The following is a 15,970-nucleotide window of genomic DNA, read 5'->3' as shown; positions in this document are numbered from 1 at the left end:
GAGGTTTGAAATGAGCTGCTGTTGCCTGGTCAGTTTTGGCAGTCTCTTCACAGTTAAAATTGTACCTGCAATCTTAAGGTGCAAAATAGTGTTGCCGATAGCTAGAAAAATACCCCAGCATGTTGATTAAATTCATATGTACTGGGGAGAAAATCACTTCTTTCAACTGACAGAATATATTACATACCTTTTGTCTTTCTGGCCACTAAGATTTGTCTTTTATATTCTAATTCATGAAAAGCTTTTTGAAGAACAGAAATGGTTGAGTTTTAGAACCTGTCAATTATTTGAAAACTAGATCCACATCTCCATCTATGAAGCTGATTGGAGAAGTGGAAGCATGCTGCTGCAAGTGCTTCGATAGCTCACAGCTGGCTGTTAAAGAAAGTTCTTTGTACAATGGGACAGGAAATAGGGTAACAAATTCCTCTTGCTCTCAGTGGCTAAATCTGAAGAATCTGGTGATGGGCGCTGGATGATTTCACAGACTTGAGGTATAAAGAGAATTGTTGACTTTAGAAATTCTACCTCTCCTGCTCTCAGAGCAAGCTAATACTGAAGGTAAAGAAAGAAGCAGAAATGTTACTAAAAGCTGTGTGATGTCAGAAGGGTTGGTGTGACTTCAGCTATCAACAGAACTCAAAATTCTTTAATTCATTACAAATTACAGGAAGTTTTTCTCAGTTTGCATTTGTAGCATTTGTAACTTTCTGTGAAAAGAGAGGCACTTCCTTTTCCAGTGTTTCTGAAGGTGTATGTAGGCGGGAAGTAAGCTCTTTTTTTTTTTTTTTTTTTAAATACCAATTTAGGAACTGCAGGGCTGTATTTTCAGCAGAGCCTGTCTGCAGCTTTAGGAACCTGTGCTTTAACACACGCCTTTAAGTACTCAGGGATGCTGCATGGCTATTTTTACTGCAGTGACAGTGTTGACACTCCCTTTGGTATCAGCCTATGGGATGTTAATTTTCTGTTACAGAACGAAACCTAAACCCTAAAGCAGCCTGCCTTAAGAGAAGGGAAGAAGAAAAAGTTTCTGCCGTATCGGCAGAGCCGCCAACACCACACCCAGGAAGCCACCCTGGCCTGAGTGAAACTACCAACCCTATGGGTCATATGTGAACACCAGCCAGGTACGTCTCTTGTCTGCAGCGGGGTGCCTGGGGTAACGTCGCATCTGGTTGTTGCATTCTGTTGGCTAACATTTGGAAGATGATATGTTTATTCTAAGCTATGGTGCTGCCACTGGTATAAACTTCTTGATGTTGCCAAGCACTTTCATATTTCCGAGCACAAGCAAATTATGCAGGTTTGTGTAGTTTTATAACAATAAGGAGATTTTAGTGAAATTCTCTTCTTTTGCATGTGTTTTTGTTTATGGATAAAACTCTTGGCTCAGGTAGCCTTCTTGGCGAAACATCAGAGGAGTAGTTAGCAGCGTGCTAGATAAGCCAAGAATAATTGAGATTAATTATACATATTTAAGTGGTCTAAATATCACTTTTGTTCATTTAAAAATCCACGTATTGCTTCCCAATGCTGGTAAAAACAGTTAGAGACGCTTCTCATCTCACAGAGGTTTGCTGTCTGCCCTAAGGCTGGTCATTTTAACTTGTATCTTCTGCCCAGCAGAGATTGCTAGCTCTTAATTCACAGTCTGTGTTAGTGAAGACAGGTAAGATTTAAAAAGCAGTGCGTGCAGCTTCACAAAACAAACCAGTGTCTCCAAATGCTCCAAACACTGCAGTACAAGATAGTTCATTTAAAATAGTACAGACTCTTAAGGTATATGGTAATGCTTGTCTGTAGCAGCAGTGATTAAATTAGATACTGTCTCTTGCTTATTTTAGAAATAGGAATACACAGATCAAAGTCAAAATCGAATTACAGTTTCTTAGGTCTCAGCTTCACAGATAATGCTGCTTCTTCTATACCCAGAATCTAAATATGTCATTTTCCTGAGACTAAACTGTTCAATGCCACTAACCCTGAGAGGGCAGACCATTATTAAGCTTTTATTTGTGGACATGTTTAATTCTTGCTAGTCTTGGCATCCTGATTACTTTTTACAGTACAGCAGTTGCATACTTTTTTAAAACCAAAATAAATTGTTGAAGAATTTATGGTAAAGGTTTTTAACTGCCTTTGCATTAGAAAAGAGAAAATAACACCCTGTTTCTATATCTTGTTTCTAGCATGTGAAGATTTCAATAACTACTCAGTTGTTGATGTAAATTTGGCTCATAGCAGACAGATGCTGGTGTTTGAGCAGGATGGAGATGCAGCTGCCCTGCCTCCCCCGTTAGGAGGTTGGATATTGTTAGTTTTTATGGAGTTTCTGCCTGTGCTGGACATGCTCTAGGAAAAAGGATTTCAGGACCCCTCAGTATGATATTCTTCCACACTTTGTAACTTACTGAAAATGCCTTAAATCACAGTTCGGATTGGTTCAATTATGTTGATATTATGCTTCTTACTGTTTCTTTTCCTAATACCTTTTTCTCCTCCCCAATTTCTTGCTAAAATTCCAGAATTATTGGTAGGATACACAGAAGGTGACCTTTCTTCACAAGGACACAGACAACTAACATTATATGAAGACACAAACCTGACAGGAGAAAACACTTGAAGCAAGAAACCCAAATGCAATCTTATGATCAAAGCTACTGGTCAACACCTGCATCAGGATTGAAGATAGAGGATCTTCAGATAGAATTTCAGCCCGTGAAATACTCTGAACATATCATTCTGTTGCAAGCAGTGTGTCGCTTCTGCACAATCAGAGACTGTTGTGATCTCTCCACTCATTGTGGAAGTTGCCTTGTGCCTAAACTGAATTGACAAATGCATTGTAACTACAAATTTTATTTATTGTTATGGAACTGTAAAGGTCTACATATAAAGGGAAAAGTTAACATGTTAAAAGCTGATACAATTTCAGCTGGATGCCAGCATTTATTAAAGCTGTTCACATTCAGAGAACAAAGCAGTGACAACCGTCGACCCGTAGCATTCCCAGCATACCTATTAGTGTCTTAAAAAAGGAAGGGAAAAGTCTTTTGTTGTCCTTTCCTCTCCTTTTGCCATATGACTAGTGTTTTCCACGCAATAGGAAACTATTCCTTGGTATAGCTTTTTTTTATGTTATTTTTGGTCTCTGGTAATCTGAACAGTTATGGTCATAGTTACCCTTCCATACTGAGCTCCGTGTTTCAGGCCGTAAGGGGCCTCCTGAGCAGGCTCCAGGCAGGAGCAGTACTGTGACCATAACATTTCGTAGATTTAAAAATTGATTTTTATTTTCCCTCAGACTTTCCTCAAATGTTTTTTTTTCTAATTATAAACAAAACCTTTTTAGGCTTCTAGGCTTCATAGTAAAGCTTGTAACGTGAAGTGTAAATTGGGTGGGGAGAATCTACTTTGTTAGAGTTGCTTTGTTTTCCGAGCAGTAAGTACTACATATAGTACATGTAAAGTGTTAGCTGTACGTAAGCACAAAATGCATTAAAATACAAAGGAGATTTTTTTCAGGCTGTATTTTTGGTGAATAGTAAAATCCTAAATTCACCGTGGCAGGTAGTGTGATGACACAGCCACCAGTAAGGTGTGCTTATTTACCTAATGGAGTATAAGAGCAATGGTCACCAATTTTTCCTTACTGTATACATCAGTTATCTTGTCATTTTTGTATGGCTTGTCAGTGGAGAAAAATCAGTGTGAATCAAATGCAAACAAATAACCCCTCCCAAGCCATATTAACATTAAACCATTAAATGTTTCTCCACCAGAACAGTGTCCATAAGTATTCCTTTGTCACAAATGTGTTGAAATGGTTAAAATCCCTTTGAACTTCCATGGAAACTGTCTTCCACTGCAATGACCATGGGAGGAAATTTCCTAAGCCAAGGTTGTCTGAGCTATTGTTTATATAGTGCATCTTTCATTACTGGTAATTGGTTCACCATACAAAACAGGAACAAAACAATACTTTTTATGGAGTCATTTAATTTGAAAGAACAAAAGCTGGATTGTTAAAATAAACTAATGAACTTAAGCTCACGTTTTCAATGGTTCCTAACAGAACAGTTTGTGAAAATAGTGGACTCATTTCTGTTACTTTAATTTGCATATACCATCAGATAACACCTGATTATATCTGTGGCCTTGTTCTTCATTTCAGTGTTTATTGGCTAAACAAATTTGTTGCTTATGACGTGTGAAAGTGATCACGTACCACTGCCTGGCCTTTTTCCTTCTAAGCTTGTTGTCTTTTTGGCTATATTAGACTTTGCAGTATGCCCAGAAGCTTTCCTTCATAAAATAGAAAGAAAAAAACATTTGGCTTATTTTTCACTGTAGCTAGTCTTTTATACAATAATCTTGTAAGAAAATTTCTTGAATTCTAAATATTACTCTTTCTAGATTTTTGAAATCGAAAAAGTTTTCAGTAAAAAGTTTCTTACTTTATTTTACTATATTAGGTAGTAAAAATGTAGGGTTATTTACCATAACCTGTTCATTAATATCAGAAATTTACAATAGCATTGTAAGACCATAGTAGGGTTCTAGCATACCGTGTAGTACCTATGGAGTATTGTAAGAGCTAATTGTCCGAGATGAATTGCTTCTCATCTTGTTCTCCAGTTTCCATTGTTGGTTTATTGCAGATTTGTACCCTGTGTCAAATTTCAAGGTATTGCTGATAAACCTTTCCAACCAGCAGCAAGAAGTTCAAAAACTTTCTGTCAATGTAACAGAAAACACTATGTATATAACATTTATGTAGCAATAAATGTGCCATCTTTTTTTAACATGGTAAATCAGTGAGTTTTTTAAATTTCTCTCTTGTAGGTACTGTGTTGCTTGAAAAGCACTGGCAAAACTGCTTCTACCTTTCTCCAATTAGAACGTAACATACATTCTCAAAGCAGGTTCAAGGAGTGTTGGAGGAGCACCTCATCTGCACTCGCTGCTGGTGCAGAAGGAATTGCAGAGGCAAACAGCAGTGGGAGCAGAGGCCGCTCCCCATGGGCGCCTCCCTGCTGCTGCGCCTTGCACCTTTACTTTGCCTGTCCCTAAGACACACTTGGAGCATCTATGCTCCTCCTGTATACTGAAGTTCACAGTGCTGAGTTACTTTGAATTAACTGGTGCAGCTGTGCATGTTTTGTGGAAAACCAATGTCCGTGGCTTAAGCTTGAATTTAGAATGTTGACGATTTTTCTTCTTGCAAGTGTGAATGAATGAAAATGGAAGTATACAGTTTTCAAATCATATTAAGGCAGCAGTGAAATCTTCATGTCTAATTCATAACTGCTTAAGCCAAAAGCCCCACAAAACAAGCAGACTTCAGATCTTTGTTTTCTTCAACCCTCCTCTTAGGAAAATATCCCTGGCAAAAGCACACGAGAGAAAAAGGCAAGCAGATGCCATATATGTCAGTGAGGTGGTGTATGCCACGCAGTTTGGCTGCTGTGTACAGCATTGTTTCCAACTCTTAGTTCTGCCTTTCCTGTGCAATGATTAAGTTCTAGTTTATGCTTGTCGGCACAGTTTTACTGGTAAGTTTTCTAATGTGGCAGTGCTTCTATAGACAACTTTCTAACATGGTCTGGCCATGTGAGACTCAGCTATGTAAGTATATGTTTTAGATGTTAACCTCTGTTAGGAGCTGTGGAAGTGGTGCCTTGGTGCCTTCTCCAGCTGAATCTAGAGTTCTAAATTCTAAGTGATTCCATTACTAATTTTAAATCCAGCCTTTGAGCATGCAGTCGCTCTTGTTCTCTTTTTGAACGAGTCCCATAAGTTTGTAATGTATTTCAGAGAGGAAAAACGGCATTTTCCCCTTTGTCTTTACCACGCTTTTGCTGTCCTGTTCACATGCACTTTCTGATCATCAGTCTTTCGTTCCTTTGTTTTGTTTTGTTCTACATTTCCTTTTTTTCTCCGTTTTACTGCTTTTTTCTGTCGTCGTTTTTTGTGGAAGAAAGGCATGTAAAACAGTCTTAGCAGATAACATTCTGCTGCTAGAAAACTCTGAGCACCTGAAATACTGCGTGACAATTCTTGTGTGTGAACTTAAAGCATTGGGAAAGTCTTAAAATGGAGCCCATCTTTCTCTCTCTAGCATTGAGTAGATACTATTTAAAAAGGCAATTCTGGATGTTTTATGGGAGAGTTAAAATTTCTCCCATTAATTGTGGCAAAACAAGTGGCAGCAGTCTCTAAAGTCAATTCAAATCCTGGAAGGCAAAGTTTGCCTTTGCACAGGGCTGCCCTGCAGAGAGGAGCCTTGCCTCCCACTGCCCACTTGTCCTGTGTGGTGGGACAGTGCTGGTGAAGAGATGTTGCAGTCTGCAGCGAATGGGACCTGGCAGAAAGGGGGAAAGTTGTGCAGTTAGGAGGCTGCACCAATTCTCCTTTTTTCTCTTCCCTCTGGGTCTTCTCTGTGGAAGAGCAGTCAGGTGCCATTTGCAGAGAGCATTCTGTACCATTACAACATTTGTTTTACTGAATGGTTAATCCCCCATCAACATGGATGCCATAGCAAGCATGAGTTTATCCCTTTGTGCAAACATGAATATACTGTTGGAGTGATATCCCAAGCAACTACATGTGCATGGTCAGAATGACATCAGCTGGTTAGATGCTTGATTGCAGCCACCTGGGAATGTTTGTATTGGACATAAACTGCACAGACCAGGCCTAAGTCTCTCCATAACTGCAATCATCTGTGTTGTAAAGAGAATCTCTGTCAATTCTCCTAATCTCAACTTTTCAAACTTTCTGAAGCGCTTGACAGCATCTGTTAAATAAGAACTGATTTAAAAAAAAAAAAAAATCAGAAAAAATGATTTCAAATATAAAATCTGATAGAAATCTAAAAATGTTGCTCAGAACTGATCCTGGAGGGCAGATCTGTGGGAAAGTCAGTGGCTGTGCTGAGTATTTTGGCATTCTGGTTATTCCAGGTAAACCGGAGAGATGAGAACATCAAAGCCATTTCATTTTCTAGAGAGATCCACTCTGTTTTTAACAGTGCTTCCTAAATGCATAGAGACAAAAGGAAGTAACATAGGCTACATCTGTAGTAGCTGCTGCTAAAAGTGATTGAACAGATGAGAGAATAATTTGCAGTATAGCTCAAAATTCTACATTCATCTGAATTAGACACAGACCTAGAAAAGCACGAGACATACCAGGTCATACAGATGGAACAAATTCTGCTCCTTTCATCTTCCACTCAAAGCTCTGAAATACTAAGATAAATTTGTTTAGGAAAGCTCAACAATCCAGCTCTTAAAAAAAAAATCCAACTTAAAGTAAATGGACATCATAGTAAACCTGTGTTGAAAACAAATTCAACAGTTTCTTGCTAACTGATAAGGTGGATTTTTGATACAACTCTCTTATTACCTGCTGAGGCCCTTTCTGTCTGCCCTTACTATATTTTAATGGCTAAGGAAGACTTGGGGAATGCCAGAACACACTGGTCTAGATTACTTGTTTACATTCATTAAGTTCAGTGGTTTGTTATGCTTGTAGAAGTTGAGACATAATTGTGCACTAGTGCACATCTCTATCCAGCTTGCAAAGAGGAAAAGGAAATACTGGTGGTGGAAAAGTAGTTTAGTCTTTAATACTCAAATATGACCAAAGAAATTTGATCAACATTAATGACTCTGTAGTAAACATAAAAATCAGTTATCCACACCAAAGTTACAAATTCATGTGTGGAGTGAAATGTCAGTGAAAGAGTATTTCGCAGCCTTTTATTCCCAGCACCCGTAGATGAGCAGATAAACAGTTCTGGAAGCACCAGCTTATCAGAAGCAACCACTGGTCATATTTTGTATGTTTCTTAGACATCAAGTAACCAAATGTTTAATCGTTTGTTTTGATCCAGATTTCCAATCTGCTGCATCTCAAAGAACAGAGCAATGGTTGCTCTGCAAATGTACATTGGTGAGACTAGTCCTGTGCCACTCGATCCTGTTCAAATGGTTTTGTTTTCCTGACTATCAGCTTTGGTTTCTTCTTTCTGTATTTGAAAAAGATTTTAAATGAATTTCACAAAAAAAAAGACATCTCGTGTCCCCTCCCTATCAACATCTTGTCCCTTTACTATTGGCTTAATTTTGTTTGTTGCATAAGGTGCGGCAAAGTACTCCCAAATGACATTCTCTGAATATTGAAAAAACCTGCTTCCAAGATCAGATTATTCCTTTAGGACATCTATTGGCTTGATATTTTATGTGTGGGCCTCATTCGCTCAGACTAAAATCTTGGTGTGCAAGAACAAAAAGTCCTCATCTCAAAAAATTTGGAGCATATTTTGAAACATCATTGGAACAGTCAGTGGACACCTGCAAAAGCTGAAAAGTGTATCACAGCACTGTCTTTTAAAGGTGACAAAGAAAGGAAGAAAGTCTTCCGGATATGAGTAAAAGTTGTGTTAGGACAGCACTTAGCAGAAGAGAGCTCACATTTTAACTGATCTTCTGTATGATAAAAACATAAATGCTGATGTATCTAGCAATGAATATAAGAGCACATTAACCCCTAACACTACCTGATTAATTAAGACAGGTGCCCACGGTTTTCATTCGAAGTCTGTTGGCTGTTTCTAGCTTTAAAAGGGTAATGTTAAAATAAATGTCCATTTATTTGTTATACTTCCATATACGGAATTTATCTGTGGGAGCATCAGGGGTATCAGCAAAACAAGGAAACAAATAAGGACATATCTGTTACACTTTACTGACTGTTTTTCTGGCTTGGTTATTTTACATATCCAGGACAACTGATGAAAACCACAACTGCACACTGCTTTAATACTACCATTTTTGTAACACCTGACTTTTTAACTGTGAGGCTGTGCAAACTGAGCTTTCACTACGTACTTCCATAGGTCTTCCTGAACCACCACTCTCGTTCAGTCTGTCCTGCCCTGTCTCCCTCCAGTTTCCATTGCTTGACATGCAGTCTCCAACCTACACTGGTTACAAGAAAGCTTCAAACTTCCAGGTTCCAAGTACCTGCCTCTGCTGCTTACAAACCTTAAAAGATTTCAGCCCAAATTCTGATCAGTTCCCATGCTTAAATTCTGTATTGTAATAGGTGCTAAAAGCAGAAGCTGCGTCTGGAAAGCAACAGGCAACTCGTGTACCATCTCTAACTGTACAGGTACAGATGCTATGCCAAGACACAAATTAAGTCATTTGGGATTATTCTGGTTGTTTCGCTGTTGGTCTGTGCAGCTGTACGTCCCTCACTGTCAGCCGTCCTCTCTCTCTTTCCTACTCAAGCTCACACATGGTGAGCTTCATACACCCTGCCATAAATCAGTTCCTATATTCTTTGAGGTATCTGCTTCCTTCCTTTTCCCAAATACAAATGGCAAAGGATTGACAATAATCTGGGAAAAAGAAAAAGTTAATGTAGCCCACATTTGTTTTAAATTTATTTCACATTTTTTTGTAATGTTTTAAGTCCCATATGGAACGAGAAGGACATCTGAAGGAATTTTCATCTCAGATCTGAGTTGCTGTACTACAACCGTGTTATTCTTCCTTTCTGTATGTTTGCTACAGTAATTGTTAGGCACCCCATCCTATTAAAATCCCCTCTGCCCAAGGGCCCTTAATCCCAGGAAGATACATACACAGTTTATGCCCTTCTCATTTCAGTGGGCATACTTCTCTATTTTGTACTTAGTTCATATTACTTCTTCATAGGCCAGAAGTCTGAAGCTTACAGATCTGTCTGTGCATTTTCCAGTTCACAAGGTAAGGTGTGCAACCAGAAGGTCAAATTGTTAAGCCTCACTGCTGCTTTTTTATTAGACAGCTGGAGATAGAAATTCCAATATAAAGACTGACTTTATTTCTCTGTGAGTGAAGCAAAAGTAGTGCTTGAAAGCAGGGTGAGTGTGGGAAAGTAAGTACATTGCATCTGTGACTTTACAAAGTGATTTGGAGACATCCATTTTGCAACAGTTGGGAAGAAATGAAGAAACTGGGTGGGTGGTGTAGAAGAGAGGAAACTGTGAAGAACAAATGTTTAACTGCATTCAATTGTAAACACAGTGATAGTCAGTAAACAGGCTCTCTGAAGAGAGTAATTAATAGGCACATGTGAAGAGATGGAAAAGAAGATGTATCCCTCTTCATCAGACATCAAAGGGCAGGCTGGACAGTGAGAAATTAAGCATACCCCAAGAAGGCCACACAGCTGAGTGCACGCTCAGTGAAGAAACATTATGAGCTAGAAAAAAAGGAGGAGTGAGAAGGTAAGACAGGCACTGAGAAAGGAGTTGTAAAATAACAAAGGAGGGAGCAACTTGCTCTGCAAGAAAGGGAGCAGCAGTAGAGAGCAGGGAGCAGCAGCAGAGAGCAGGGAGGTCTAAGCAGGTCACCTCTCTCTGTGGAGGGGTCAAGTTGCAGAGTTTTGCAAGGCTGTTGAGTGATAAGATAGCACAGTAGGTAGCCATGAAAATAAGATAAGAGAACTGAGGAGGGAGGAGGCACTGACATAAATGGTGCTTCACTCTGATTCCCCTGCCTCTTGCTACATCTGAAAGCAGAAAACTGGGGCTGTTGGCCTGTTTGACAGGAATGGCGATAAAAATAAATCATATCTTCTGTTTCCAATACAGACAGATGTTTCCAAAAGAGTGGGGGAAGGGCACTTCTTTACAGGGAGGAAAGGTACTCACAAAATCCAAAACTCATTGTCTGTTCTCTGTAAGCTGGTGTCATGACTAACTCAATAACGCACGCACTCAGCTCCAAAAGGGAATTTGGAACTTTCCAACTCTGGGAACGGCTGCTTTCACAAATGTTCAGCTGAAAGAGAAATCCAAGTTCAAAATGAAGGAAGCGTTCTTTTTGTCTCTCAAAAAGCACACATGAAGCTGAGAAGAACTAATCAGAAAACCTGAGGCCAAGGAGTTCCAGATTCCCAGTGTCCTGGGTGGTCTTTACTGTTAAATTCTATTAGTGTCATCTGTGAAAAATCGTTCCCTTCAAAACCTAATTGAAACTGGGGTAAGATAGACCTTCCCAGCTATTCTGATTTACAGTCTAGCATGAGCAAAAAACATGTATATTAACAGTATTTTTTTTATCTGAAGTTGCAGATCAGGTACTCCCAATTTATACAGAGATGTAAGAAATGGTCAGTTCCTATTTGAGTTTCTTGGACATGCCTTTTTGCTGTATAAGCAGCTTTAGTGAGATTAACTAACCTCTCTCAGACACAGCACTAAGAGTGAGAAACCTATAATAAAGGCTGGAACCAGAAGCATCTAATGCACAGCATATCCTGTCTTCTTGCAAGAGCTCTCCTCTCGGGTTTGATACATGCTGTGGGGATCTGTGGAAATTGAGAATTGCTGTGATTTCTCTAATCCTTTTGGCAGATGTATACCTGCAGGTGACACATAGAGGGAAAATGTATCTTTTAACATACAGAGATCACAACTGTAGGTCACACAAAGCAGGGAATTACTTTGCATCTTCACTATCCATCCTGTGTTTAGAACTATGCAATTGCCCTGTTAGTCATTTTCTATCGCCCTCCTGCTGAGACAGCAATTCAGGTTCTTTATTTAGCAATATATTGCAGACTAAGCTATCAGTTCCTCATGAACAGGGAACCAAAGAGGTTCAGTACTTAAGGATCTAGAATAAATACACTATTATTCTTACCTGGATTATTTGTTTCATACTACTAGTGATTTTTCCAGCTTTTGCGTATGACTAATGGCATTTTTGGAGGGTCAGACATTCCAAAGTTGCCTACTCCAGGGAAGAAACTTCATGTTTCAGCAACTGCAAAATGTTGGCTGCAGTTACTGCAAAGAATGGAATTGCAATTAAGTCTTCTCCAGTCTTTACAGGCATGCCTGAAAAACAAAGTGTTAGTACTGCAGTTCTAAGAGGTCAGTAAGGCACTGTTCTTTGCTGACAGACAACAGACTGTGCATGCCTCAATACTCCCACTTACTGGGCTGGTAGAGATAATGTTTATTGTGCAGCAGAACAGCTTCACTTTTAGGGCAGGGGTGTTGCCTCTGCAGTTCTTTGGAATCCTCTTTGCCGGAAAGCAACCCTGTATTATCCTCCAGAGATCAGCCAGGGCTGGTCTCCCATCTGTTCGAGGATCTGCACCTGTTTTTCATTTTACCAATAGTGGCCACATGGCCTAAGACTGTGAGGGAATACAAAGAAGAAAATTAATGTGTAGCTGAGGCACTGAGGTTGGGCTCAGAAGCTCTGAATTCAAATTCTGACAGTGCTGTATAACCTTAGTAAGTTCTTTAATTTCTGACGGCCTTAACTTCATCTGTAAACGAGAGAAGGGAATGATTATTATTCTGGGATCTTCCCTTCAGGTTTTTTGGTTTTTTGTTTGTTTGTTTGTTTGTTTGTTTTTTAAAGAAATTGTAGATAAGTTGTTCCTTCGTCTTGCTTGTATTTCACCTGAAGCTGAGTCACATTCTAGCTGCAGAATCATGTTCAGCTTTGGAGACGTACAGAGATGGCATACACATCAATTCCATGCTTCTCTCATGTCTTGGGCTGAATAGGCCTTACATTTGACATTGTACATTTATTTGTGTTCCTTGCACTTGAAAAAGTTCTTGCCCTTTCTCCCTGCTCATCTTATTTACTGCTTCATCAACCAACTCCGTGTTTACACTCCAGTACAGCAATCTGGCTGCAGCTTGTGTTGACAGCCCGTAGATTGCTTTAGATGAAATAAAGAGGGGAACTGTCAGGTGCTACGAAGTTCTTAGCAGCATGTGGTGATACAATGAAAACTGGGGACATGGTGACCTTGTTGAACACTGGGGGCTTCTTTAAGGGTCTCTTAAAGAGCTCAGTGTCAGAGATCCTTGCAAGTCAGTCCTGAATTCCCAACCCAAGCTCCACTTATGTGAAGTATATTCTCACAATTTTTCTGACCTAGCTGGGGATTTAGTTAACTGTAACTGTTCTCAGAGATGCTTTTCACCTTGAGCTTCACTCAGCTTCTGTTGAAAGCTGCTGGGATTTGTCATTGAATTCAATGGAATTTAGCTTAGGCCTTTATCAGAAAGTTTGTTGTTTGCTGAAAGTTTGATTTCCATGTGGATATCAGGAAGCTTTCAATTATCGCACTGCCTTTGAAATGGGAAATTGACAAACTGTTATCTCTGGGAGCTTGTCAGGTTGGTTCCATCAGATCACAAGTAAATTCATGCCAAGAGGGGTTGCTATTGAATTCTTTATGTTTGATCCTAGGTGATTTCTTTTAGTTTCAATCATATTGCTCCTTATTGAATAATTCCTTTACTCCTTACCTGTTAACTCCTTTGTAGGTAAGAGATGTGGGATTAGGCATTTGCCATTTGCAAAAGACGTGGATTAGATGTAAAACTCTCTTATGTCCTTCTAAGCATCTGTAGCTCCTGCTATGTAAGATATAAGGCAGTACTGAACTCTGGTGTGAATTCAGTTATGAAATACAAAGTCAATGATGATTTCAGTACCAGCCACCAGTGGTCATCTGTAACTGAGTGCCATGTTAACCATTGAGCTTTTGACTAGGAATCAGTTACTAATTTAGATTGTGGTTTATCTTCCTCTGCCAATCCTAGTATGAAGGGGAACATTTAGCCCTCTTGCGTTTGACTCTTGGTATTACTGCAGGCCAGACTTCCTGCTTTTCATTCACGCAGTTTCAGATATTTTACTTCCTGCTGCATCCAGGAACTAAGCAGGCATCATCAGACTGTAAAAAGTTAATGTGGGAGTAGGGAATGCATGTATGAATGCATGCAGGGATAAATTCAGGAAAAATGTGAATGTTAAAGGGGCATCAGAATATAGCTGCTACTTTAGCACAGGAAGTGGGAGGGGAGAGACAGCCTCCCAGTCTGCAGGGAATATATGAATTAGGTGTAGTAGCAGTATATAATGGTGTCTTCTCGAGTGTAATCAATTCTGATTTTTTTTTTCTTTATAAATTCTAAGATGCTTCAAACACAAAAGCCAGATGATAAAACAGAACTCCTCAAATTATACATCCAAGAAAAGCATACATTTGTGGTTAGGGTTCAGGATGTGAAAGGGTGTAGGATTAGATGCAATCACAGGTACATGGCTTAAAACAGAAGCGAGAAGTTATAGTTACTTTTCTTCTTTCTGCCTGGCCTGGCCTTGCCCATCTGTATTTGGAGGCCTTTCTTTATATTGCATTGATTACACAGTATTAGAAGTCTAGTGTTAGATATGGAGGTTGGTGGCCCTGTATGTGGGATGGGGGTTGGAGCTTGATGATCCTTGAGGTCTCTTCCAACCCAAGCCATTCTGTGATTCTATGATACGAGTATGTGTCACATACTCAGATGAAGGAGAGAAAATTTGTACATTGTTGTAATAAGATTTCTTTTAAACAGGTTAGATTATCTGAAGTTTTCATTCATCTGATTAAACTGTTTGCTATGTTATCCTGTGTTTTTTAACTTGTTTTGATAAGGAAAACAAATTTGGAAACTCTGGCAACCAGAGTGTTATATAACTAATGAATCTCTGCACTTCCAAAAGATTTTGGATTTATAATAAAATTTGTGACTGCACACAGATTTAACATTTATGTAGTTGTTTCTATCAAGTGGTCTATCTTCCTTATCTCTATTAAATTAAATGAAAAATATAATGATTTTTAAATCAACTGAGATCTAAACATTAGGCGAGTAAGAGGAAGATCTGCTGGACAATCAGGGGGACTTTACTGTCTCTTACCCCTTTTAGCATTTCCCAAAACTCTTCGTTCAGTGGAAGAAATCAGTTCATCTGTTTTGGATTTCTAGGCATCAAGTAGCTCAGTTTGAGATATTGCTCCATGTGAAGAATCCAGGAGCCCAACATTTCTCATGACATGCCAGACAGTTGTGAGGGATCTTCCAAATATAAGATTTATGGTATATAAATAAAAGAACAGGTATCCATGAATCTTTAATTTTCACCCACTGTAAGGAACAGAACACCATAAATCTAATCATTTACTGTGAACCTACTTTTTTTCCTCAAATTAAAATCTACTGGTCAGATTACTTTGCACCTGAGTTTATCTTTTTTTTTTTTTTTCCCCTGAAATTTCCAATGGGAATGTGCAGGTATCTCACATGACCAACAGTTTAGTACTCTGGCCAGCAGAGACATTTATGATAATTTATTTTTACCTTCTGCAAGCTACAAAGTACCTCTTGAAGTTACTGATTGTATAAGTCCACTTCAATGGAACCAAAGCACAGTGGTTAGAACTCAAGACTGATTTTACTATATCAAATTATGGAAAGCCCACTGCAGTACAAGGTAGCTTTTCCTCAGTGTTCAAAATGCTTTTGTCATCTCTCATCTGAATTCACTTGGCTGTTGCTTAATGTCACTGGATGTTGCTCTTCCTTCATTTGTTCCTACTGTTAAACTAAACATCTCTATGGTATCTGCTTGTAGATCCTGATGCGCTGCAATCAACTTTTTACTTTTTCTTCTTAACCGTCTTCAATCAAGTAAGTATTTCACATCTTCATTCTTAACTCTAGTATTTGCATTTTCATGGTTTGGCTTATACCAATGTATAATCACCATACTATTTTTAAATATTGTGCAACAGAGTGATTTTTATGTTTTTCTTTACCTATGTGCATTTGTATTTTCAATCTATTTTATCACAGTGATCACAAGCAATTAGTTTTCCTGCTTTTGGAAAGATCGTAGTAAAATTAAGGCCTGGATGGGAAGACATTTGACAGAAATTTGTAAACTTTTTTTTTTTTTTTTTTGTATATAAAATGCTGCTGTAACATTTGCTTTTCTGGTCTAGTTCTTTATTTACTGCAGTCTTTGACATCTGTCCTTGTCTCTTTTCATCAAATATTTATCTGCAGCAGCTGAAAGAGCCTCATTTGTTTTAATTAAAA

At 38.8% G+C, this 15,970-nt stretch overlaps 1 protein-coding gene and 1 long non-coding RNA gene across 14 annotated transcripts in view; one reads left to right on the top strand and one right to left on the bottom strand.

The window, feature by feature from the left end:
• The window catches only part of TCF12 (transcription factor 12), a 152,948-nt gene extending 148,131 nt beyond the window's left edge, over positions 1–4,817 (top strand). For 10 of the 11 annotated variants that reach the window (XM_090148810.1, XM_090148809.1, XM_090148808.1 and 7 more), the window contains 2 exons: positions 977–1,130; positions 2,529–4,817. In XM_090148810.1, the coding sequence (XP_090004936.1) occupies positions 977–1,119 (143 nt within the window). In that variant the 3' untranslated portion in view covers positions 1,120–1,130; positions 2,529–4,817. Of the gene's footprint in view, positions 1–976; positions 1,131–2,192; positions 2,509–2,528 lie in introns of those variants that run through there. The other variant, XM_090148806.1, reaches the window with a different exon arrangement.
• A 1,638-nt stretch (positions 4,818–6,455) lies between these two features.
• On the bottom strand, positions 6,456–14,296 carry LOC116244660 (uncharacterized). Of its 3 annotated transcripts, none has more exons than XR_016470345.1 (3): positions 11,246–14,296; positions 10,715–10,844; positions 6,456–8,038 (listed from the first exon to the last, which is right to left on the bottom strand). It is a non-coding gene; the product is annotated as an uncharacterized LOC116244660 (long non-coding RNA). The 3 variants fall into 3 exon arrangements; XR_016470344.1 differs by having other exon boundaries at positions 6,456–10,844; positions 11,246–11,427; positions 11,709–14,296; XR_016470346.1 differs by having other exon boundaries at positions 6,456–10,844; positions 11,246–11,905; positions 12,007–14,296.
• Between the last annotated feature and the right edge of the window lie 1,674 nt (positions 14,297–15,970).

This window comes from Phasianus colchicus, chromosome 12 (assembly GCF_987193195.1).
Source record: "Phasianus colchicus chromosome 12, bPhaCol1.hap1.1, whole genome shotgun sequence".
Lineage (NCBI taxonomy): Eukaryota > Metazoa > Chordata > Aves > Galliformes > Phasianidae > Phasianus > Phasianus colchicus.
This window is presented reverse-complemented; position numbering and strand designations above follow the sequence as displayed.